The 23,705-nt window shown below is 46.3% G+C and overlaps 1 protein-coding gene across 1 annotated transcript in view; it reads right to left on the minus strand.

The window, feature by feature from the left end:
• CNOT6L (CCR4-NOT transcription complex subunit 6 like) overlaps positions 1 to 23,705 on the minus strand; it is a 601,922-nt gene that overhangs the window by 68,043 nt on the left and 510,174 nt on the right. The window contains exon 11 of the mRNA XM_069626338.1: positions 8,810 to 9,015. Within this exon, the coding sequence (XP_069482439.1) occupies positions 8,810 to 9,015 (206 nt within the window). The remainder of the gene's footprint in view (positions 1 to 8,809; positions 9,016 to 23,705) is intronic.

Here is a 23,705-nt window from a genome sequence, read left to right on the forward strand (position 1 = left end):
ACCACATTCAGCTGTGAGGAAAACCTTGCCTAGAGCCTTCTTCGCTGATACCTGCTGCAAAGTCCCTTCCAAGGTCCTGTTGTCAGTCACCGCAACAAGGAATCCACCGACCGGGTTTTTGGCTGTAGATCTTGAATTCTTCCTGCTGCAAAACCTTCTTCAGTGCTGAGGTAATGTGTTGACTTTGGTATGTACATAACTTAAGTCTCTTGTGATTCCTGTGTAGTTGTAGGGTGTTTTGTCTGTGATTGGGAAGCCACTTGTCCAGCAAACCCAGTATCACTACTGGAATCCTGCTAGGGTGTCTTCTGTGAAGCCCCTGGACTCAAGTTAAACACCCTCCTGTTTGCCCAGTTTTCCTGAGGAACTCTGACTTTTGCTACTTAAGAACCTATCCCAACACTGCCTGTTGGCCACTAGACCCTAGTGACCCCCCTCTTTTACTGAAAACACTCATGCTCCAAGAATAAGGGAAATACTTATGGGATTGGGCCTTTTGACTAGAAAAGAGAATGCGTGTTTAAAAGTTACTTACTTGTAAAAGAGTTGGTTGGTAACTAAAAGTTCTTACTTACCTTGGATGTGCAATGCCCTATTCTTAAAAGTAGGTTTAACATCTTTCTTTCCTTAGAAACCGTTTTGGGTACATTACTCACCTGAGATTTGATTATGCCTCTTCCCAAACGTAATGTGTTGGTGCCACAATATTATTCCCGTTAGGATAATTGTATGAGTGTCCCCCAACTAGGTCTTGCTTCCCTTGACTTGCTGTTAGCATGTCCAGAATAAGTCTGCATTAGGTCTTAACTAACTAGAATAACTGAGTCATTCAGTAAAGTGTAACACTGGGTTTTGCTTTCCTTGTGCTGTTTTAGACAGACACAAAAAGGGTCTTGGGTGTATACCTGCCCCAAGTCGCTGATAGCTCCTTGAAAAAGTATATGGGTTTTACTTACTTTGAGTTAGCTGTGTTCCATCCAAAAAATAAGTTAGAGTTACTGCTCATTTCAATCTGTGTTTCACTGAACTGAAAAGCGCCTGTAATTGAATATCACATCTTAGGTTTTACTCACCTAGTATTACTGTAACACAAAAGTAGTTCTAGGTTTTTACTGTACCTAGGATAAGTATTCCACTATTCACAAAATGTATGCTGTCCAATTGACTGATTATGGATTTGTTACCGAGAATCATGGAACTGGTAGGGTCTACTGCCATGGAATTAATGAATGTAATTGTGGAAGTAACCATTGGTTTTTAATCCCCAAGAATAGGTATAACCTATACTGAATGCATATGAAAAGGTTTGACTTCCCCAGAACTACTGTTAGGTGTTCCAAATAAGGTTTATGCTTGGGTCTGTGTACCTTCAAGCATATTTATTTTTTACATTTGTATAGCGCACAAACAGCCCTTGGGCATTGAGGCGCTGTTACTTGCGGAGAGCTTAGTTACAGGGGAGGTACTGGTGGGTAATGCATTTACATGTTGTACATTAAAACATTAGGGTACAGGTTATAAATACATTTTGGAGTTTACCAGGAGATGCATTCAGCAATCACAGATGGTGAGTGGCGTACATCAAGCGAAAAGTGCTGATTTCATGGCTTTTGTGTGTTTTTATAATTGTGATTACATATAATGTGAGATAGTACTTATTTACCCCTAGATTTATCTGGGCCTACTTGTATTTAAATAAACAATTTATTTTTTACAATACATAGAGTTTCTTTGGACCATTTGTATTAGTTTCATTTGTACTGATTCTACAGCCCTCTCTCCCTCCTAAATTAAGCCTGGCTGCTCAGTCTACGCTACTCTGAACTCAGGTGGTACAACCTTCTACTAAAAGAGCAGTCTTGTACTGTTTGCCTCAATTGAATGGTTTTACTAAGCCCTTAGTTGTACTTACTTCAGAAAAACTGTCCTAACAGGGTCTCAGCCTGGAAGAGGAGGATCCAGGACTGAAAAGCCATCACCCATCGTCAAAAGCCATAGTGAACCAAATAGGAGGCAAACCGGGAGGAGGGTCTGAACCCGGAAGAGGGGGATCCAGAGGGTGAAAAGCCATTATGCCGCCGACACGTGAATGCAACAAATCTTTTGGATACAAGCCAGAGTGAACCCAACTGAGGGAGGCTGATATTCGAGAGGGTTCTGTGCCCGGAAGAGGGGGACGCATGTGTCAAGAATCCTCACTCAACTATAATCAAAGGCATTTTTGTTTATAATTTTGAACATACCAGGCCCTTGGAAGCAATAGATCTAAGCCCGAAAGTCATGCTATCGAGAGGAACTTTTTGTAGATTTGAGCCCGGAAGAGGGGGGCCCAGGGGGGAAAAGTCAACATCCAACATACATTGAACTGGAACTTATTTGTTATTTTTAAACACATTAGATCCTCGGATGCAAGAGACTTTGTAGAAAACAAGAGAACCACCGAAGGTCCTGATAGCTGAAAACAGAACTGTCTCGTGCTGGGAAAGCTCTAGAGTGTGCTGTGTTCAGGAGTCCCACCTTGTCCAGTGCTCAAAACGTGGGGAAGGGAGACACCCAGCTACAACATCCTGACTTATCATTTGTGAACACTTCTTTCTTTCTTGTGAACACCATCCCACACTATTTTTGTGTTTAGTTTTAAGGATTGGCAATAGTTATTTTTTTTTAGAATAGGCCCTTTTATTTGACAAGACTCCACTAGGACTGCCTTATTATTTGATTGTTGTAGCTTGCTCCCATCTTAGGTTCAGCCTTTTTCCAACCTACATATATAGTTTAATTGAACTGTAATCACTTGTGTTTGTCTTTACTGTTGCCACCATGAGTTCCTTACAGGAGACTAGGATTTTGTGGGTAACAGTACCATAGGCTTAGGTGGCGATTCCTCAGTGGTATCCTAGCATGAGTGAGGACCGTTTCATGGAGGACAAAGAAGAGTGATCTCTTTAAGTGTTGCTGGAATATCAGGACTTCCTCCTACATTATTCCGCCTTCTTGGCTAGATAGAGAATGTCTGGTTGTTTGAATACCACTCTCCTTGGCTCAAACCCAGGGACTTGGAAGGTGTACACTTTCCACCATTGTAAAACTATGTAAACAGTGTAGTGGCATGCTCCCTGGGTGTTGCAGTTCTCCCCAAGGCAAGAAAAACACTCTGGGGTTCTGAAAAAGCCATTTGCCTCCTGCAGTCAGAGGGCAGGGTGAAGCCTGAGACGGGATATAGGTGGCGCACTAAAAGTGTACTAGCTACGCAGAAAAAATATAAAATGGGTATATAAATATATACTGGCACAAACGTCATGTCCTCTGTGGGTTTCGTAACAGCACTGGAGCAAATGAAGAGCTGTGCTGCGCCCCAAGGGGTCAACAAAGTTTGCATACAGCTAGTGCTGGAAATTGAATATCAGATAAATCTGTGGGAGGAAGGTAGAAGTCAAAAAATTCAAGACTTCCGAAACAAGAATTCAAAAGTGATTCAACTGTCAATCCATACACATGCTACTACAGACAAGTCAAGCAGACTTTAGTGTTCACATGCGCCAGAGGGGGAAATCCATCCAATGCAGCCTTCAACAAATCTGGCTAGGGTAGTCTGAACAGAAAAGACAAAAAGTTCCAGTACAACAAACTAAGCTTTAGTTTGTCTACATAGGAATTATTGGAACAATTTCTGCAAACGATCCCTGCAAAATTTCGATAAGAGTCTCTGCATACATCGTGAAAGAGGGTGGAACAGCGTATCCCGTCACACAATCCCCAATCCTGAACTAACCAGTTTGAAGCCTCAGTGAAGGCATCAGGTTCCCAACTGAAGAAAAGGGGGAGATGTGTTCAGTCACGAGGTGAAGAGAACGAGCTGCAACGGGCCCCAGAGTTGACTCGGGCAATCAATAGATTCTGATCCAGTCTCCAGTCACTGAAATCTGAGATACTGGGAGTTCCAATCTCCTATATTTGTAGACGGACTAGGAATTTACTCTGCTGCCAGTGAAATGTGCCCGTCCAGGCAATAATGGCACAAGTATTTGTTAGATCTGCTAAAGGCCTCAACTCGGTCCCTACTAGGTGATTTGTGTAACTGACAGTTGATGTGTTGTCCATCTTCAGCCGGGATACAGCAGTCTATAATGGCTTTGACAAGCGATTTAATTGAAAAAGAGCCTACATCCGTGCACAACTGATGTGCATGGGCAGCTCTTCCTGCAACCATTTCCCTCCGGTGGAGATTGCCTCACAGTGAGCTGCCCTAGCCAGAACTGCTTGCATCTAAATACCAAGTCGGGCGAGGATCCGAATATGGCTAACCAGTTCCATGTCTTGAAATGATCGAGCCACCAGCACAATTCTACTCTGGCTTCCTGCGACAGATCTTCTGAGAATTCACAACCCTTCTGTGGAAATGCAAATGCAAAGCCTTCCATCTCTGAACAGTATGGTAATGGAGCAGTGCTTGCAAAGCTGTTTCTTTTGGCAACTCCCCCTCAATAGTTCTATGGAGCTCCAAACTTTTTGCTTTCGTTTTTGAACCCATCCCGACTTTTTACAGGGAAGCAAAGCCTGCCCCCTTTTGCTCATCAGTACTGGGAAACTGATTCTCGACATTTACACTTTTGTAACTTTTTTTTACCTTGCACGCTGCATCTTACAACGCATGCATATTTGCGTTTCCCCATGTATGGCTACTAAATTTGGCTACCGCAGTGTAAGTGTGTGAGAAAGTGTGTGTGTGTGAGAAAGTGTGTGTGTGTGAGAAAGTGTGTGAGAAAGTGTGTGTGTGAGAAAGTGTGTGTGTGTGTGAGAAAGTGTGTGTGTGAGTGTGAAAGTGAGTGTCTGTCCACATTCCTGGAGCCAGAGAGACTGAGTGTTGGGCGTGAGTGAAATCAATAGGTTCCCCGATTGGACAATTACTGGCTGATTGAATGGTGCAGATACTTACCATTTTTGGGCTTCCAGTTGCTTCCAGGCTGGATTTTTGAAAATGAAGGACTCCTGGAGCCATTTATTCAGACCAGCATTGGAGCAAAGAACCCTTCGCAGAATAACAGCCAATTGATGATCCAAAGCCGTCAAGCATCCCTTCATGCGTCTGGACCAGTATAGCACTCTTGAACTACCTGATCTGCGAAGGACCTGTGCCGTGCTTCAACAACTTTGCTGGTGGGTCAAACCAGTCTCAACGTGTTCAAGGATCCAACCTTCCTGAGCCTTTGAAAGTGTCCCTGTACCTACACGGCAAACTGACCAGCTCTATATTCTCTGTTCTGCATTTGCAGCCAGAACTTTGATGATCGCCAGCTTGTGATATAAGTCACCTTCCTACAGAATTTCAGCTTCCCAATGTCAAGGGATCCTGCTCTGGTCTTCTATAACCCAGACTGGAAGGATGCCTGCCATTGTCTGGAACTCACCTTCCTCCACAAACAGTGGGAAAACAAACCAGTCGACCCATCCAGTCCTCAGGGAAAAATCTGAGTCAAGGGGTGAGGGTATGTATATGAAAAGCATTCATCTCCCCCCGTTCTCCATTCATAACCAGTTTCTTTGTATCCTTCCATTCCACTGTTTTTTGGTAGTCGCACCTGAGGAGTAAAACATGAAAGATGAAAATGCGTAGTACTTATCTAGTAACTGTGTTGCATCTCTTCTGTTGAACAATCACCAAAACAAGTACTTCACCTGCATCAGATCCATTCATGCGTGAAGCATTGTGACTTTACTTATATGATATAACCTGCTTGTTTCATTTTGTGTGTGTGCGTTTAATGCCTAGAATGAATACTATATTTTTATACTTTCCTGTCTAAATTGAATTGTGCGCTTCACTGTGCGGACTCATCGTGGACCACTGACCCCACTCACACTGAGAATAGGCTTGGCTGCTCTCCATTGCCATCTCGATTGGGCTTTGGCCAACCTCTCCGGTTTCCCAGTTGCCTTTAATTAGGGTGCCTCCAAAAGTCTGTCCAAGCAAGAGTCTAGAAATCTATTTTAACAAGCAGTCTGGGAAAAATACCTTGGATGCATGAGGTGAAAAGAGCCATCACCCTCGTGAGCTCCCAGAGAGAAAACCTCTTTCTGCAACAAGTGAAAAAGCTCCATATTTATATCGCATTAAGATCATGTTGTACAGAATTCTTTTCCACTGCTCTCTCACGGCCTCCAATACTGGTTTATCACTTTCGTGAAGCACCAGGGTGCTGCAGTACGTCCAAATGACAGGATAATAAACAGCCAAAACTTAACTTCCAACTGGACCTGAAGAAAATGTCAAGGAGGATGGTGAATCTTTTATTAAGCTGTCTTATAGATCCAGGTATGCCAGGCAGTCTCCAGTCATGAGAAGGTCCCCGAGCATGTAGACAATTTCCATCTTGATATGGAGATACACTTGAAGGAGCTCAGATTACTGTTCTGGTTAGTAACAAATCTAACTCTGGCTCCTTTTTGTGAACCAGAAATAGATTGGTCATGAATCTCCTGGTATGAATATTTGGAATGATTATTCCCTTGGAAGCAATCGCCTCTTAGTCCTGCTGCCATATTGTCTCAATGTGCCTGAGACAAATGGAGCGAACTGGAATCCTTGACCTATCCGGGTGGAGGTGGTGTTAAGAATTCTTGTCAATAACCCTGACAGTCTTTCACCCAGGGATCCCCTGATGGGGAATCCCAATGAGGGCAAACAAAGCTGTGGCACTGCTGACCAGCAGAGCTGTGCTTTACTGACCCACCAGATACAATTGGGGGTTGTTTGCCAGCTCCTCTTGCCCTCTGTGAGAACCAGTAATTTTGTTAGCGGACCAGACGGGTCTAAATGATCTTGGCAGGACTTGAGCACCCCATCGATTTCTCTCAGGGCCCGCAGGAATGGCCACATCTTTGCCTCAATGTCCAGGTTGGAAGTAACATTCCTTGCAATGTGATACCATGGACAATCCACATTATGCATGTACCTAAACTCATTATCCAGAGGCTTTCGACTGCATCCAAAGGTAATCTGTCAACATAGCTGAAGGGGTCCTTTCTGCAGATTTATTCGAATGAGACCCTCTGGCTCAAGCATGTCCTCATTGTTGGTGTCAGACTTAGGCAGCTAGTATACAGATGCTTTGTGCTCCATCATCGCACCCTCTCCGGCTGATTCTTGAGCATAGCAAAGTTGTCCTTCATCCCATATCTCCATAAAACTACAGTGTTTGAAGGTTCTGGAAGAGTGCCGTTTTGCTTTCTTTTGGGCTGAAATACCACCCCCACAATCCCCCAGGATTGCACTATGGCAGTACTTGCCTGCTTGAGTGTCATGGGGGTACACTGCTTCTTTGCCAAGTGTGCCTTCATAATCTGAAGCCTTTGATGTACAGGGACTCACATTCCAACAGTGCAAAGCAAATGGTCTAGTTAAGTGAGGAGCCCAGAACCCTTTTTAAAGCTTTCAGCTTCCACTGCGTCTTGCTTGCTCTCATGCAAACACCAATCTTGCTCCGCATTAATGTCCAGTGTATTCTGCCTTTGTTTTCAGAAGCTAAGAGGGCCCAGGTCAGTGAGTACTTTGGTTATCAGAGAATCTCACTTTTTTCAATAGGGTTTTCAGGTACCGGCTCAAACGCTCCTTGATTGGAGCAGTACAGTGTAATCTCTTAGCTGGACAGAGCAAGAGCTTACTTGCACATAAGCTCTGGCACACAGACTCTGGTTTTACTCAGCCATGCGTAGTCTTAAAACCTGGGCGACTTCTGCCAGGTGCGCCTTTTCTCTAGAACTGAACACTGCAACGGAAGTGGGTTGAAAGCGCACTTTAAGTGGTCTGAACCCTCTAGATTACTGCACCAAAACACTATTCCCACTTAGAGTTCAAATCCATGAAGAGAATGGGAATGGCCTGTGTGTGGAGATGCAGTGGAAGTATACTGCCAAACACTACTCTCACAGCCTGGAGCAGCATTGCGACAAACGCTCTAGCACACAGTCAGAAAGCAAAGCGATGCGTATCTGCTGCTTGAGCAGCAAAGGAGGATGATGGGGTGGAGCTATCGCTTCAATTTATGGACTGAGATCTAACCGGATATTGTGGTCACATGTTTAATGAAGGGCTACTTTCTCCCAGGTTTTTGAAAGTTAGTCCTCGCAGTGTTTCATTTGTCTTAACATTTGATGTGTGAATAGAAGAGGCATAATGGTCGCCTCTCATCAACAGCACTATGTACCCTTCTTAGAACATTTAAATTAATTTCTCTGGTTTCTTTTTAATGTAGATAATAGTTATGCATTTTTAGTTTCATCAGACCATATTTTAGAATATTTTATATACACTTGAAAATGACCAAAGATGCCATGACAATGCCCCCTTGTTATCATTAACTCATTACCATGAAGAAATTAATGAATACAATTTGACCCCCCCAGCGCCGCAATTTCCTGCTGGGCAAGATGGGGGAAAATTACCATATCCATATTTTGCATTTTAACCTACTCCGATTTCTCAATTCTGAATAAAGATTCAAAGAGGAATGCTATTCCCTGGTATTCTTTGATGCTGCGTGTGCTGGTTTCAAAATGATATAGTAAACACATTTTAAAGCTATTTTATGAATTTATGCAGCATTGTGTTATGCAGCATGGCCTATAACTAAGTATATAATATACAGCTATACTGTTCAGGAACTACAAACACGTCCTTAGCACAGGATCAGACGCATGACGGATAGAACAGTCAATGTTATAACAGATTTCACTATGTTGCCAACATGAACTTGAAAGCAAACCGGAGTAAGCAACTAATCCTTACATTGAACAGCAGACTATTACTTACTTTAAAATCAAAGGTGTAATTGGTGTAAGGCATTAAACTGTTTTCATAAGCACTCCTTAGTTGGAAACCATGAGAGATTCTGCCATCTGACACAGGACAATTCTTTCCATTGTTGTGAAAGTTCATTAAACAGTCGTTGTATCGAAGTTCCTTGAAGTCTTTGTGGTTATCAGCAACAACCCCACTGCTCAAATATTCCACCACACCTGTAGAGAAATTAATCAAACTAAATCACTTGGAAGAGAGTCATTGATGGTAGCTTTAAGCCCAATCACTGGAGTGCTGAGCAAATCATTGTGTAGTTGCTAAATTGGCTCCTTGCTTTAATATCCAGCCTTCAATCGGTTACAGATGTTAGGACATTCCTGTGCAAATAATAAAGGCAACCCAACCTCAAAATGTCTGATGAACATAAACCCCCAAATTTGTTAGAAAGGACAAATACCTTATAAAAGATAGGATGTGTCAAAGTCTAATTGCCTAAGTGTGTGCACAGTAAGCTAAGTATTTTAAGAATAAATGGACTGAAGGAAAAAAAATCATTAAAACTTTTTTTTTTTTTTTTAAAAAGTTCGATCCTAAAACGTCAGACCCAAATACAAAGCTTCCCAAAGACCTCTTACCACCAATACATAAGAAATGCACATCAGAGCGTGGTAATGTCACAGCATCCCCTAGGAATTTACTCTTTTGTATAAATGAATGTTGCATAAACTTACCATCCAGTGGTCGTATTCCAAATATTTCTAATAGACCTAACATAGACTTGTGTGTGCAGATTATCAGGACACCTATAAAGACAGCGCAGAGGGCCAGCATCCCTTAAGATTATCTGGCTTATTGATTGTGATAAATTCTCTCCAGTTTTAGGCTCTTTGGTTGCCCAAAGTGGAAGCTGTGTGGGATGAATGGGAAATTAATTTACCTTCCTGTACCACATGCAATACTTGCTATGCTTCCAAATCAAGTGTGCCTTGTAAACGCATGTATTGACTGCCAAATTGTACGTTGTGACTCAATACATTGCTCATCGTAGTCGGTTATCTTTAAATGCAGTTGTGGATTTCTCATGCTGAATGGTCCTCTTTTCCCATATCACAGATCGATTCAAAAACACACCAACTCTCGAATACAGTTCAAGGCAGAATAGAAAAGTAGCTTGCAAAGCGTATCTCTCACTCATCTAGCGTTGGCTGTTCCCCTCTGAAGGGAAGGCTTTCCTTAACTCCAAGATGGTCTCTAGAGATTGGAAACCACTATTAAGATTCTGCCCGGTTAACGGCCTAAGGGCAAGCATCCTTTTGAACTATCTATCTCTGGGAAAAATCTAGACCGTCCCTAACGTAGGTCTCCAATGTAACGTAATGACAGGTGCCCTACAGACACTCAATCCCCACACTGTTTTTCCTTCTCACGCCTGTTAGGCAGAATTGCATGCAGTACCCTCTGGGACCACTACACACAATTAGGACTACAGGCGTTAGCCAAACCAACCTTTGGTATAAGTCTGTACCACACATTTTTTGGTAGCGAGATGAGCAGCCAAGCTCATCTCAAGAGTGAATGTGAGCAGTACAAGTAGTTACACAGAGGACTTTCAATCACAGTGGTTCAAATAGACACTTATACTCAAGGTTTCTTGGTAAAACACTAATTTATTACACAATCATTTAGAAAACATTTCACTAGTAGAAGACAAATTATATACCAATACACTTCAATACAAAAGAACAAGTTACTTTCTTACCTGCTAACGTTCTTTCGATGGGATGGTCCGACGACGTATTCCATATCTATGACAGGTAATGTCCACAGCTGTGCTGCTTCGGAAAATCTTTGGCGTCTGCGTCCTGCGTCGATGCGCCGTCTCCGAGGACCTCCTCCGACGGCCGACGTCACCAGATGTGATAAGTAGGACGCACGACGCCCATAGCCTCAGTTATAGTTTTTCCCCAGAATGTGTGCCACCAGTTTTCTGCCAGTCAGACACACAAGGCCTTGCGGAACGCAAGCTGCAATCGCAAAAGAAATTCTGCAGCGGAGAAGGCAGGGAGGGAGTGATATGGAATACGTCGTTGGACCATCCCATTGAAAGAACGTTACCAGGTAAGAAAGTAACTTGTTCTTCGAGGGAATTGGGTCCTCCGACGTATTCCATATCTATGACAGACTCCCAAAGCAGTACCAAGCAAGGAGGTGGGAAAGAATTTAGAATACAAATTTAGCATGCCCAATCAAATTGTGGAATAGAGAACTGCCTTGCCAAATGCCAGATCTTGCCCTCTGATGGAATCGAGGGAATAGTGACGTACAAAAGTATGTACTAAAGCCTGCATCACAGATGTGATGAATAGGAACTCCCCTCTGCAGAGCAGTAGACGCAGCCACTCCTCTGGTAGAATGGGCCCGCAAGCCAGCCGGAGGGTCCTTACCCGCCAAGCGGTAACACTCGGAGATAGCTAAAATAATCCAACTAGACAAAGTCTGTTTCGTCACAGCTTGTCCCAAACGCTTTCCAGCATAACCAATGAAAAGTTGATCGTCCACTCTGACCCGGGACATGCGCGAAATATAAAAGCTCAACGCTCTCCGAGGATCGAGCCTATGGAGCCTCTCCTCTTCCTTATCAGGATGTGGAGGAGGATAGAACGCCGGAAGAACAACCTTCAGGCCCAAATGAAATTCCGAAACCACCTTCGGAAAAAAAAAGAAGGGCGAACTCTAAGGACAACCCTGTCCTTATGAAAAACAGTGAAGGGTGGCTTAACTGAAAGTGCCTGTAACTCACTCAGTCAACAGCCTCAAAGGGCAAGAATGTAAAGGCTCAAACGGAGCACCCATAAGAAACTTAAGAACAAGGTTCAAATCCCAACCTGGCACCAAGAAAGGTGACGGAGGGAACACATTAGTGAGCCCTTTCAAAAACTGCAAAATTAAAGGAATCTTAAAATAGGAACACTCTTCAGACGAGCGCTTAAATATGGACAGCGCCACAGGTAACCTTTAATGGTCCACACTTGCAAGCCCCTGTGGGCCAAAGAAAGCAAAAAAGACAAAACCATGGGAATGTCACATTCAAAAGGATCCACATTCTGAACTCTGCACCAGTCGCAGAACTTTCTCCAACGGCAACGGTACAGAGACTGTTGCCGGCCGCCTGGCCGAGAGCAACACCTCCATCACGTCTTCAGGGAGGTCCCAATCCTTATACCTCAACCTTTCAGAAGCCAAGCGTGAAGATTGAGGGATCTGACTTCTGGATGGAGAACCTGACCCCCCCCCCTCCCGTGAGAGCAGATCGTCTCGGTAGGGAAGACGACGTGGAGGGCAGATGGACAAGTCTAGAAGGTCCGGGTACCACGTCCTCCGGGCCCACGCCAGATCGATGAGGATCATCCAGGAACCGAACCTCCGTAACCTCTGCAGCACTTGCGGGATGACGGGGACTGGAGGAAGCGCGTACAGCAGTGGGAACGACCACTCCACCACAAACGCGTCTAAGGCTCCTTTTGGAGGAAATTCCCGCGAGCAAAACCTTTCGCACTTCCGGTTGACACTGGAGGCGAAGAGATCCACTTGAGGGGTCCCCCAAAAAGCGAAGATCTCCAGGAGAATCTCCTGAGCCAGCTCCCACTCGTGAGAGATCGTGCTCTGCCTGCTCAGAGCGTCCGCCGTCTCATCAGAGATCGAAACTTCCTGCTAGATGGCCCAGAACTCGAGCTGCATCGCCTCCCTGCACAGCAGAAGTGACCCTGCCCTCCCCTTTTTGTTGAGGTAATGCATGGCCACCGTGTTGTCCGTTGGAATCAGGACACTCTTTCCACGCACAGTCGGCAGAAAAGCCTTCAGGGCTAGCCTGACGGCCCTCAGCTCCAACAGATTGATATGGAGTCTGGACTCCGACGGAGACCAACGACCGCTGACTGTCAAATCGTTGGCATGAGCTCCCCATCCCGTGAGGCATGCGTCCGTCACGATCGTCACCTCCGGCCAGGGCAGCCAAAATGGGGCCCCCTTCATCAGATTGCCCTTGACGGCCCACCACAGTAGGTCCCGGGCTACCGAGGACGGCACCTGAACAGGGTCCGACAGCCTGCCGGAGGACTGAGACCACTGGAGCTTGAGTGCCCACTGCAAAGATCTCATCCGCAGACGAGCCTCTGGCATCCAGAAGAATGCAGGATGCCATGAGGCCGAGCAGTCTCAAGAACTCGGACGCTGGGAGATTCTGGGCAAACTGAAACTTGTGGACCATCTGCTGAATGTGAAGAGCCCTCACCTGAGGAGGAAAACACTGCCCCAGGGACGTGTCGAGCACTGCTCCGATGTACTGGAGCCTCTGCGTTGGTGTCAAATGGGACTTCTTTAAATTGAGGGAGAAGCCCAGCCTGTGAAGTGAGTGGCAGGTGACGGACAGATGATCCAGGACTTGCTCGGGAGAGCTCCCCCTGATCAACCAATCGTCCAGGTAGGGGTAGACTGAAAGTGCGAGTCGCCAACCGCGAACCTCAGGTACTTGTGCTTGGGATGGATCGGCACAAGGAAGAAAGCATCCTTGAGGTCGAGAGACAACAACCAGTCCTGAAGTTGAAGGGCCTGGAGGACTTGAGAAAGTCACCATCTTGAACTTGTCCTTCCTGAGGAGTTTGTTCAAACCGCGCAAGTCCATGATGGGTCTCAATCCCCATTCTTTCTTTGAAATAAAAAAATAAGGGGAATACCATCCCTTGTTCCTCTCCGCTACAGGCACCAGTTCTATGGCGCCTTTCTCCAGCAGGGCTTGAATTTCCTGCGCAAGGAGCGGATCCGGACCCTTCAAAGAGAGGTTCCCTGGTGGATTGTCGTGAGGCCATTGCCGAAAAGGAAGACAGTAGCCGTGGGTTATGATCTCCAGAACCCACACATCCGAAGTAATGGCTTGCCACTCTACAAAATGCTGTGCCAGCCTTCCCCCAACCGGCGAACCATGGGACCTGGCCTCATGACTGAGTGGTAGCGGCTGCGGCATTGCCGGAGGGTAAAGAGGCAACTGCTCGAGTGGCCTTGGCACCTCGAGTACCTTTATTTCCACCTCTGGCACTCTTACGATGGCCTCTTTGACTGCTAGCTCCCCTCGCTTTACTGAAGGACGAGTAATAGCGAAAGGAACCTCCCCTCCATTGCTGTCACCTAGGATGAAAAGGCGGAGGTTGGCGAACAGCAGCTTTGGAGGTCTGCAACCTCTCAAGGCTCTCGTCAGTCTTGCTGCCAAAAAGGTGTTAACCGTCAAAGGGCACGTTGAGGAGCCGGGACTGCACATCAGGAGCGAACCCAGACTTCCGCAACCACGCAAACCTGCGCATTACGGTGCTCGCCACCATGGACCGGCTGACACAATCCGCCAAGTCCAAACCCGACTGAACAGCCTCACACATAGCATCCTTGCCATCCGGAACTATAGCAAGGAAACCATCCCGTTCGTCCCCTTCGGGAATATGTTCAGCCGCTAATGCAACACAGTTCCACAGAGTGTGTGAAACGAGGCAAGGCACATGTGGAGTTGGCCGCCTGAAGCGCCATACCCCCAGAAGAAAACACTTTCTTCGCCCAGCCATCAAAACGTTTGTCATCCCTATCCGGAGGGATGGTAGGATACGACGCCTGCTTTGCCGGGGCCGTAGCCGCCTGCACCACCAAACTCTCCGGAGTGGGGTTCCTAGACAAGTAACAGGGGTCGCTACTGGCTGGACGGTATTTTCGCGACAAAGACTTGCCCACTGCCGGGAGACTCTCCGGAGCAGTCCAAGCCGCCGCCACCCTTCTCTGCAGAGCCATATGAAAAGGCAAAACCGGGTCAGTGGGAGGACCGAGATCAAGGATGTCCGTGAGATCATCCTGAACGAACTCCCCTGGGGGAGCTGACCAACCCAAGTACTCGGTGACCCGAGACATAAGGCACCGATATGAAGAATCGCCATGAGTGCCAGGCTCTGGCCTGCAAAACTCCACCTCCGGAGAGGTATCCAGTCCACTGGCATCATGCAGCGACTGCCGCAGATCATCAAACTGGCTATGGCCCGAGAAGGTCATCTGGAACCGTAACCGGAACCAAGCCCCCATCAGAGCCTTCATCACCCTCTGAAATGTACTCCAGGCGGGGAGAGGAAGACCTCTGTGGACCAAAGCAGTGCCTGACCTTAGCCATAGCCTTTCTAGGGGCAAACCCCGTGCCACGGGGCCCCTCCGACACCACTGCCTCAAAAGGCGTCGAGGGCGCCGAACGAGTCGGCGTCGACAGAAAAGGCGTCGATAGAAAAGGCGTCGGCGTCGAGCGAATCGGCGTCAACGTCAGCTGCAGCGCCGCCAGCATTGGCGGCGTCGACATAGGCCTCGAAGCCGGAGCTCCGAGCGTGTCTCTCGACGACCCCCTCGGAGGCGGAGCCACGAGAGAAATAGTCGACGACCTCGGCGCCACAGGCGTCGACGTCTTCTTTGAAGACGGCACAGGATCACGCGGTCTCGAGCACGTCGAGGACCGGGACCTGGAACGGGCATGGTGAGAACGGCTACCCTTGTCCGAGCGGGACCTCTCCTGCGAGCCGTGCCTACCACCCGAGCCCGAAGGCGTACGAGCGGGGTCTCTCGACCGGTGCCAACCGACTCCACTCGGAGGCCGCAGACGGACTGGTGCCCTGCGATTCAAGAATCGCTAGCATCTGCTTCCCGAAGGAAGCCCATTCCTCCGGTGTCGCTTGCATGGAGGGATAAGCGACCCGCCGACGGGCGGAGTCCTCGGAAGAGGACGGGGAAGGCGACCTATGCCGGCGCTTCCGGGAATGCACCGAAGAGGCGGAGGAGTGGCGAGACAGACTCCTGGAAGGAGACCCACTGGACTTCCGACGATGACGCAGAGAGTCACCCCTCGAGTCATCCGTCGAAAGCCCCGCAGACCTCGAGTTCCGGGGCTTAGACACCCGGCCTACCGACAGCTTCTTGCGTTCCCGCAAGGCCTTTGCCGTGAGCGACTGGCAGTCGACAGTCGTCCGTATCGTGGGCCTCCCAGAGGCACCAGAGGCAGGCGTTGTGTGAGTCCGTGACCGACATCTTGGACCCACAGTCCCCGCAGTTCTTGAAGCCCGGACGCGGGGTTGAAGATGAAAACGACATCGCCACAAACAAGTCTTCACAACAAACCGAACAGGTTCAACGAACCGAGAATTGAAAACAGAAAACTCCGAGTCGAGGCGTACCGAGATTCACGAAGCGAACACGTTCGCGGAAAAAACAGAACTGAGGCATGGGCGTCGTGCGTCCTACTTATCACATCGGGTGACGTCAGCCGTTGGAGGAGGTCCTCGGGGACGGCGCATCGACGCAGGACGCAGAGGCCAAAGATTTTCCGAAGCAGCACAGCTGTGGACATTACCTGTCATAGATATGGAATACGTCGAAGGACCCAATCCCCTAGAACTAAGATTTTGAGACAGTTTGAGCTCCCACAGAAATAGGCGCAAAATGGCAGTTCAGTTACTTAGAAGTGAGCAAAAGGGACAAAAGTAAATAGAATGGATCACATATACTTATTAAACAGTGCAAATCGTTTCAGTTAACCAGAGGAGTACAATTCAAGTCAATAGGCCAGGACAAAATCAATGGGTTAGTGTTCTGGATAGGAAAGAGTAGTTCTGATATCAAACGGTCAAGTCTTTGCAAAAGTTCTCAGCAGTAGTTTAGACGAAAAATGATCATTTGTCACAAGCACGAGCCGATTAGGCCTGCAAGTTGGAAAAGTTTCATGAACTTTCACTACGAGAGTGGCGTTCTCTCAATCGGGTTGGTACAGTACCTTTGTATGAAGAAACAAATGTTGCTGAAGTCGTGGTTACTGGCAGGTCCAGCAGATCTCGCTATTCCTGAGCCTCAGTTGTGGGGACAAGAGGGAGGACGTCAGAGGACTCCTGCACTGCACAGGATTGTTGAAGAAAGAAAACAAGATGGGGGTCACTTCAGTTTCAGTAGCTGTAGATTCAAGAGATGCAAGAACACAAACTGGTGTCCCTCTCCCTGGTTAATCCTAACCAGCCTTGAGAATGGTGTCCAGGTGTTTTATGAGTGGATTGGTCCCACCAACTCAAAGGAAGAAGCCGTCCTCGAAGGAGCTTCTCTGTCGAATGGAGTTTGGCAATTCGGACCTGCAGCAGGCTTCACCGGGCAAACAGTCAGGTTACCCAGCAGGGCTCCCGTGATTTTTAGCTACCAGTGTTCAGTCAGGAAAAATCATGGTAGTTCGTTGTAAAACCACTGCCTCCAGCCATTACGATAGGCAAGGGTAGCATTTGACTACTACATGAGTTTCTAGACACAGGGGATACTAGGTAACCCCCTCTAGCACTCTATAGGAAGATAGTGTGTGCTGGGTCTAGGAATTTAAAAAGACTAGTAAAGTAATTTAACTTTACATTCTCTGGAAAACAGTTTATCCCAATGAAGGTATTTAAACCAGGGGACAGCCTAAAGGCTTCCCTGTGTCACTGCAGGGAGGGTGCTGTGTGACAAATAAAAAAAGATGATGCCTAGGGAGTTGTTTAAAACTCCATAACCAAAGAAAATAAACACAGAAAACAAACAGAATTAAAAAGTACATAGTTCCCAAGGTTCAGCGAAAAGAGCTGGGGAGTCTAAATTAGAGAGGAATTAGCACATTTTGTGAATTCTCCCGAACACTGCCCTTGCATTTATTTTGCCTGATGTTCTATTCCTCTCCCACTACTGTCCATCTAGCTTAACTTCGGTCCCTCCAGTCTGTTTCTCTACTTCTACTTTCCTTCGATCTCTGCCACTATTCTCCACACCACCACTCATCTCCCCACTCCCCTATCCATACATTTTCACACAGTCCCCTTGCTTCCACTTCTTCAGTCACCTCATTGAATTTCGTGTCTACCTCGATTAGCCAAATCCTGCCCGCACACTCAAACCCAAGTACAACTTTCTCCTACCAATCATTACCTCACCTAGCACATGCCTTCACGCCTTCAGCAATTCTCCGTCATGGTTCTCTACACAGTCCTTCCGCCGCCTGGTCTCTTGGTGGTCCTCCTCCCTTGATCTCACTCGAATAACTTGCACTTTCCCTTTTCCTGTGCCCCATTTTATCATCCTTCTCCATTGGCACCCTCACTCACCTGGTTCCGCAGGCCAACCACTGTCTTTCTTTTACCCAGGGGAGGCTTTTGAGGTGATCAAACAAAATTCTTAAGCCCTTCCCCTTAATTTATGCGGGTCCACCAGCTCAAGGCAATGGCGCTTTGCTGTCTAAGTCAAGGTTCGTCTGTTGCAGGTAATGTAAATGTCCTTGTTGATTTTTCTGACGGCTCCGATATTGCTGGGGCGATTAGCTTTGGAGAGTCTACGGAGTGGACAGCTCAAGTCCTATTGCTTGTGCTGGCCAGTCTCGGGGAGAGGGTTTGCTCTGATGGGCCGGTGAAAGATTTGCTCTGAAGCACGGCAGCTCCCAGCAGTCTCTGCCATTGACCGGTTGCTCTTTCCAGTGCTCAACATGCTGGATGTTGAAGCCCTATGAGACAGAAAAGGGACTGGCCAGTAATATGCCGTACAGGCATTGGGCAACAAAATGTGGTACTTCATGAAAACTGGCATACATAGAAGGGACATTGACTGGGGCCACACCAACACTGCACCTCTGTGGCATAACTGTTCCTGGTTAAAAAAAGACCTTGGTAGACTGCAGGTTGAGACTGGTCCCCATTCACTCATGACAGGGTCAGGTCTCTGACCCGGTCACATTCACCAGCTACTTTATTCAGGCATCAGAGTAAAATCAAATGTATACCATGACAATCCAGCAAGCTACCCCCTATCTTGCAATTACTTTGCTCCTATTGCATATCCGGTTAGGCAAGATTGGATGCAGTAGCCCTGTGAGAGACTACACCAGCCTGGACCTCTTGGTAATAGGTAACCCACCTATTGGTATAGGTCTGTACTATACAGGTTGTTAGAGAAAATGAGCAGCCAGGCTCATGCCAAGACGGGTGTGAGCTGTACAGATGTAACACGGATTCACAATTACAAGTATCCAAATAACACTTCTATTCAAGCTTTTCTAGTAAATTAATTATTGAACTGTCAGTTTTAAATAAACCTTTAAAAAGGGCAATATGCAACAATATAAATACACTTGATACCATTTCCTCAGATTTAAGATGAGGGAGAAGATAGACTTTTGGGATGCCTTCCACACACTTCCAGAAAAAATTGAGCAAGGTCATAGGGTACCTGGCTGATAAACGAAAAGTGAACACACTCCTATGGGGGTATAGATGACTCCTAACACAAATGTATCAGGACACTTGAGAGTACTAAAGTCCGATTTTAATGAGACTGTAGTTTGTGTGTTGATAGATACACTTGACTGAGGTTTTACACAAGATACAACAGTATTTACACATATATGGTGTGGTAACCAAATTAGTACAAGGCAAATGTAAAATATTTGCAAAGTCTTATCAATGCTTGCACATCCACTGAGAGATCCTTGGGAAGGAGACCTCAAAAATCCTCCAGTGTACTTCGGACACTGCCTCCCGCTGATCCTCAGCGCACCCAAGTCCCAGTAAGCACCGGTCCTTAGTACTTATACCTCTGCCTGTGCTAGATGCTTACGTTTTGTGCCCACTCCTAAAACATCCCGTCTGTTTATCTCTACAGACCCCCACAAGATACTTCCCGTTTTGGAATATCCCATCCTGATGAAGGCCACACCATCAGAGCTCACTCTAGCTCACTTCCTGGCCGAAACACTGTCGTGTTGACTGTTATTGTCCCTCGTTGTCTTTGTTCAACTCTACATTGTTCAGATGCATATTGGCCGATTACTACATGTTATCACTTCACTAAATCCACTGGTCTCCTTCCCAAGGATCTCTCAGTGGATGTGCAAGCATTGATTAGACTTTGCGAATATTTTACATTTGCCTTGTACTAATTTGGTTACCACACCATATATGTGTAAATACTGTTGTATCTTGTGTAAAACCTCAGTCAAGTGTACCTATCAACACACAAACTACAGTCTCATTAAAATCTGACTGTAGTAATCTCAAGTGTCCTGATACATTTGTGTTAGGCGTCATCTATACCCCCATAGGAGTGTGTTAACTTTTCGTTTATCAGCCAGGTACCCTATGACCTTGCTCAATTTTTTCTTAAATACATAACTACCCACCTGGGCAGAGCAAGGCATCAACCAGGTGCCCTTTTTGATAAACATTCCACACACTTCCTACACCATGAGGTGACTTCAATTACTATGACAAAATTGGCATTTATCTATCACTTTTGGTACTTAATACAATTCTGAGGTTGTGAAAAAGGAAAGGTTAAGGAAGGAAAAAGGTTAACAGGTTCTCAGAGTATGTGAATATTTTTCAATCTCCCAATTAAGTCTAAATTATATCTTTCCCAGCAATACAAGTTAAACTCATGCACCATTTACGAGGGACAGTTTGAATCAAAGTCAATGGGTCAGAAGAGTCTGCAGGGAGCCAGGACAGCCAAAGTCAATTTTAAAATGGTCTATGGAGCTGAGGCACTTCTTTAGATAGCAGAAAGTCTTGCACAAAATTTAGAGGGTTGGTAATAAAATCACTGTTGGGCCACAAGCTGTTAGGCTTATGAAGGGCAGAGCTGGAATAAACTCTGCAAAAAGCAGCTACTGCAAGTCTCCAGGGAGAACAAGCAAGCTACAGACAAAAGAGGCAAGTACCCCTTAGTCAAGACAGTACCTTAGGTATGAAGAAGAGGATCTAGCTGGTTTATGTGCTGGTTACAGTCTTGCAGATCCTGGGTACCTGGGCTTCAGTTGTGGGGACAAGCGGGAGGATGTCTGGAGGACTCCTGCAGTGCAGGTTGAAGTTCAGCTGCAGCTACGTGCTCTTTTCAGATCAACAACACTTTGCGGTTTCAGCTACCGGGAAATCGCACCACTGTGGTTCTTCAACACTTGATGGGCTTCTCTTGCTTCTGGAGTCCAGCACTCTGGTGAGGTGACTCGGGCTTGGGTCGTCCCGCTTCGGGAGGGTCCTCAGGATCTTCCTGGAGCTCTGGTCCGGCTTAAAGTTGATGCACTCTACTACGGATTTCTCGACCACTGACACCCGGTTCCAGTAGCAGCAAAGTACAGCCAGTTGGGGAAGGTCCTCCAGCAAAGTTAACCTTGGGGTTAGTTGGTGCCCCCAACCCAAGGGAGGAAGTCGTACGGTCTAGGGCTTCTCTAGTCGATTCAGAGTTGGCACTTCAGCACTGCAGTAGGGCTTGACCAGGCAGTTCAACAGTCCAGGAGGGTGCAGCAAGCTTCTCTTCCAGTTTCCTTCGTCAGATGTTTCGTCCTGTGGTCGACTGCCTTCAGTTCAAGAAGCCTCACCTTTTCTGCAGGTTTCTCCCATTCATGCACAGTCTAGCGGCCACTCAAAGCAGGGAGGCTGTCCTGCAAGCACAGCCAGCCAATCGCCACTGGGTGCATTCAGGTAACCAGGGAGACTAAGGACAGGGAGTTGGGCACCTCCCTCGCTTCCTGCCCTGCCAGACACTGGAGCCAGAGGCGGGTTTCAGCACTGAAGCCCGCCATAGGCAAAACGAACACAAGGGTTAAACCTGATTGGTGCGCAGAGTAAAACCCAAGACCGACCTCACAAGCAAGAAATGGTGAAAAAAAGACGATCAGGGCCATTTTGACACAATGGGCACCCATGGGTGCTATACTGCAGCGGAGGATTCAGCCTGCGGTAAAAATGTACAATGGTAGGAAAAATAAACCACTGCTACCAGCTATTAAAAGTAGTGAGGGTAACATATGAAATGTTACATGAGTAAGTAAAAAAAGGTCCACCAAGTAACCCCCCAGCACTTCCACATAAGATGGGGTGTGCTGGACCTACATAGGAAAAACAGGCAAGTAAAATCAATTTCACTTCACTACTCTTGGGAACAGTAGTTCCCCCAAGAGAACGTATTTACACCTTATGAGAAATCCAAGGGACTTCTCTGACACTGCACTGAAGGTGCTGTGTGTCACTATACAAAAAGGTAGATGCCTATGGAGTTTGTCAGACTCCAAAAAGAAAGAAACAGTCCAAATCAGATCAAAAATACATGAGTGAGAAAAATGGTCTCACTCACTTCAGGATCAAAATTCAGCAAAAGAGCTGGGGGTCTCTACGGTTGAAGGCAATTAGCACAGTAATGAGAATTCTCCCCAACATAACCAAATGAAGGCAAAAATACAGCCATCATCTCCTTAGCTGCATCTCCAAGATGAGCGGTCTACAAGTCATCATGGGTGGGGTACCTTTCGCTCTACAAATGTTTTGGACTTCAACTTCCACCACTCCTAGTGAACAGTCAATAGTTGGGGATCATGGGATAAGTAGCCCAATACATTTGGAGAGTCGCATTGCAGACCCCCGACTTAAGAGGCTGTGAGAAAAGGCACCGATGGAGCAACGTCTATTCCTTTGGAAGATGGCATTCCAACTGAAAGATTGAAGGGAAGGGGGGGGAAGAACCTTCTTGTACAGAAGGCTCCATGTCATGTCCCGAGCATCAAATATTCATAAAAGATGAAGTCAAGAAACATTGGGAATGTCAAGGTACCAACACCCGACCAAATGAATCCGCAATCGAAGTCCACCACACCAGAAAGTAAATATCAAACGTGACCGAATATCTAACAACAAGGGTAATGTGATTGCATGACAAGTTTGTGGACTTCACATTTTGTTCTATTTGTGTCCTGCACTTGTGTTCATTCCGAGCATGATGTTGCCACATATGCATTTGTATTAACTTTACTGGGGTGTACGACTCCTACGTTAGCTAAGCAGTATTTTTATTTATTAGATGGTGCGTATTAACTGCCTTGCTGCGAGCGTATTTGTATGGAAGAGATTGTGCCGTAGGTTGATTGCCCGAATCAATTTTCATAGCACATTTGGCAATACCCTTCACTGTGATGGAGATAATTTGATTGATAAAAAAAAACAGATTTTGTAAAATCTCATTTTATTTAACTATTCGTCGTGTCCCAGGAACTCGTGACATTGCTGTAAAAGAAAGGTTCTGTCTTTGAAATATGTTTAGAGTGCATTCTTTATCTGTTTTATTATGCATGTATACTTCATTGTGTGCAACTGCAATCTGCATTCAGTGTTGCCTTGCGTGTCTTAAATGGTGGTAATGGTGGGCCTGTGAGAGTGCATGCAAGCATCATTGTAAAGCATGTGTGCATGTTGCTTAAGTTACACTTATGGCATTGTTGGTGTTGGGATGTGGTTTCATGTGTACATGAAGCACCCACAACTGTAAGCATTACTATGCTCTGAAAGTGCACAAAATCTACTAACCCACTCACGCTGGCGCAGAGATTTAATGAAGGGCGAGCACCATTTGCATTGTACTGTACCTTGCTGGTGAGCAAGGGGATGTTCCTCATCTGACATTTACTGCAAACATTCGCAGTAAACGTCCAATAAGTCACTGTTCATGACTGGCCTTTGGATGGCAGCACTGCACCAAATATGAAGTGTGCTTTTGATGGCATGCATTATTTTACAGAAAAGCACTGGTATTTTGTCCCCAGTCACACTGGGACGAGGGCATTTCTCTTTGGTATAGTATATGTAAACTAAGGCACTTGCCCTGCTGGTCTATAGGTATTTTTAAGAAGGAGGCACCATAGCGCCATTGATTGCCCCTGTAGGACTGAAACTTTGTTCAGTATTTGTCACTGGAGGTATATGTATTCAATTGATATGATTGCAACCAATAAGTTGGACTGTAGTCTCTAGGCATTCTGGATTTCCAGAATAAAAGGACTGCAAGTGCTGCTGCAGGGTAA

The sequence above is a fragment of the Ambystoma mexicanum genome, chromosome 6p (assembly GCF_040938575.1).
Source record: "Ambystoma mexicanum isolate Mex_15411 chromosome 6p, UKY_AmexF1_1, whole genome shotgun sequence".
NCBI lineage: Eukaryota > Metazoa > Chordata > Amphibia > Caudata > Ambystomatidae > Ambystoma > Ambystoma mexicanum.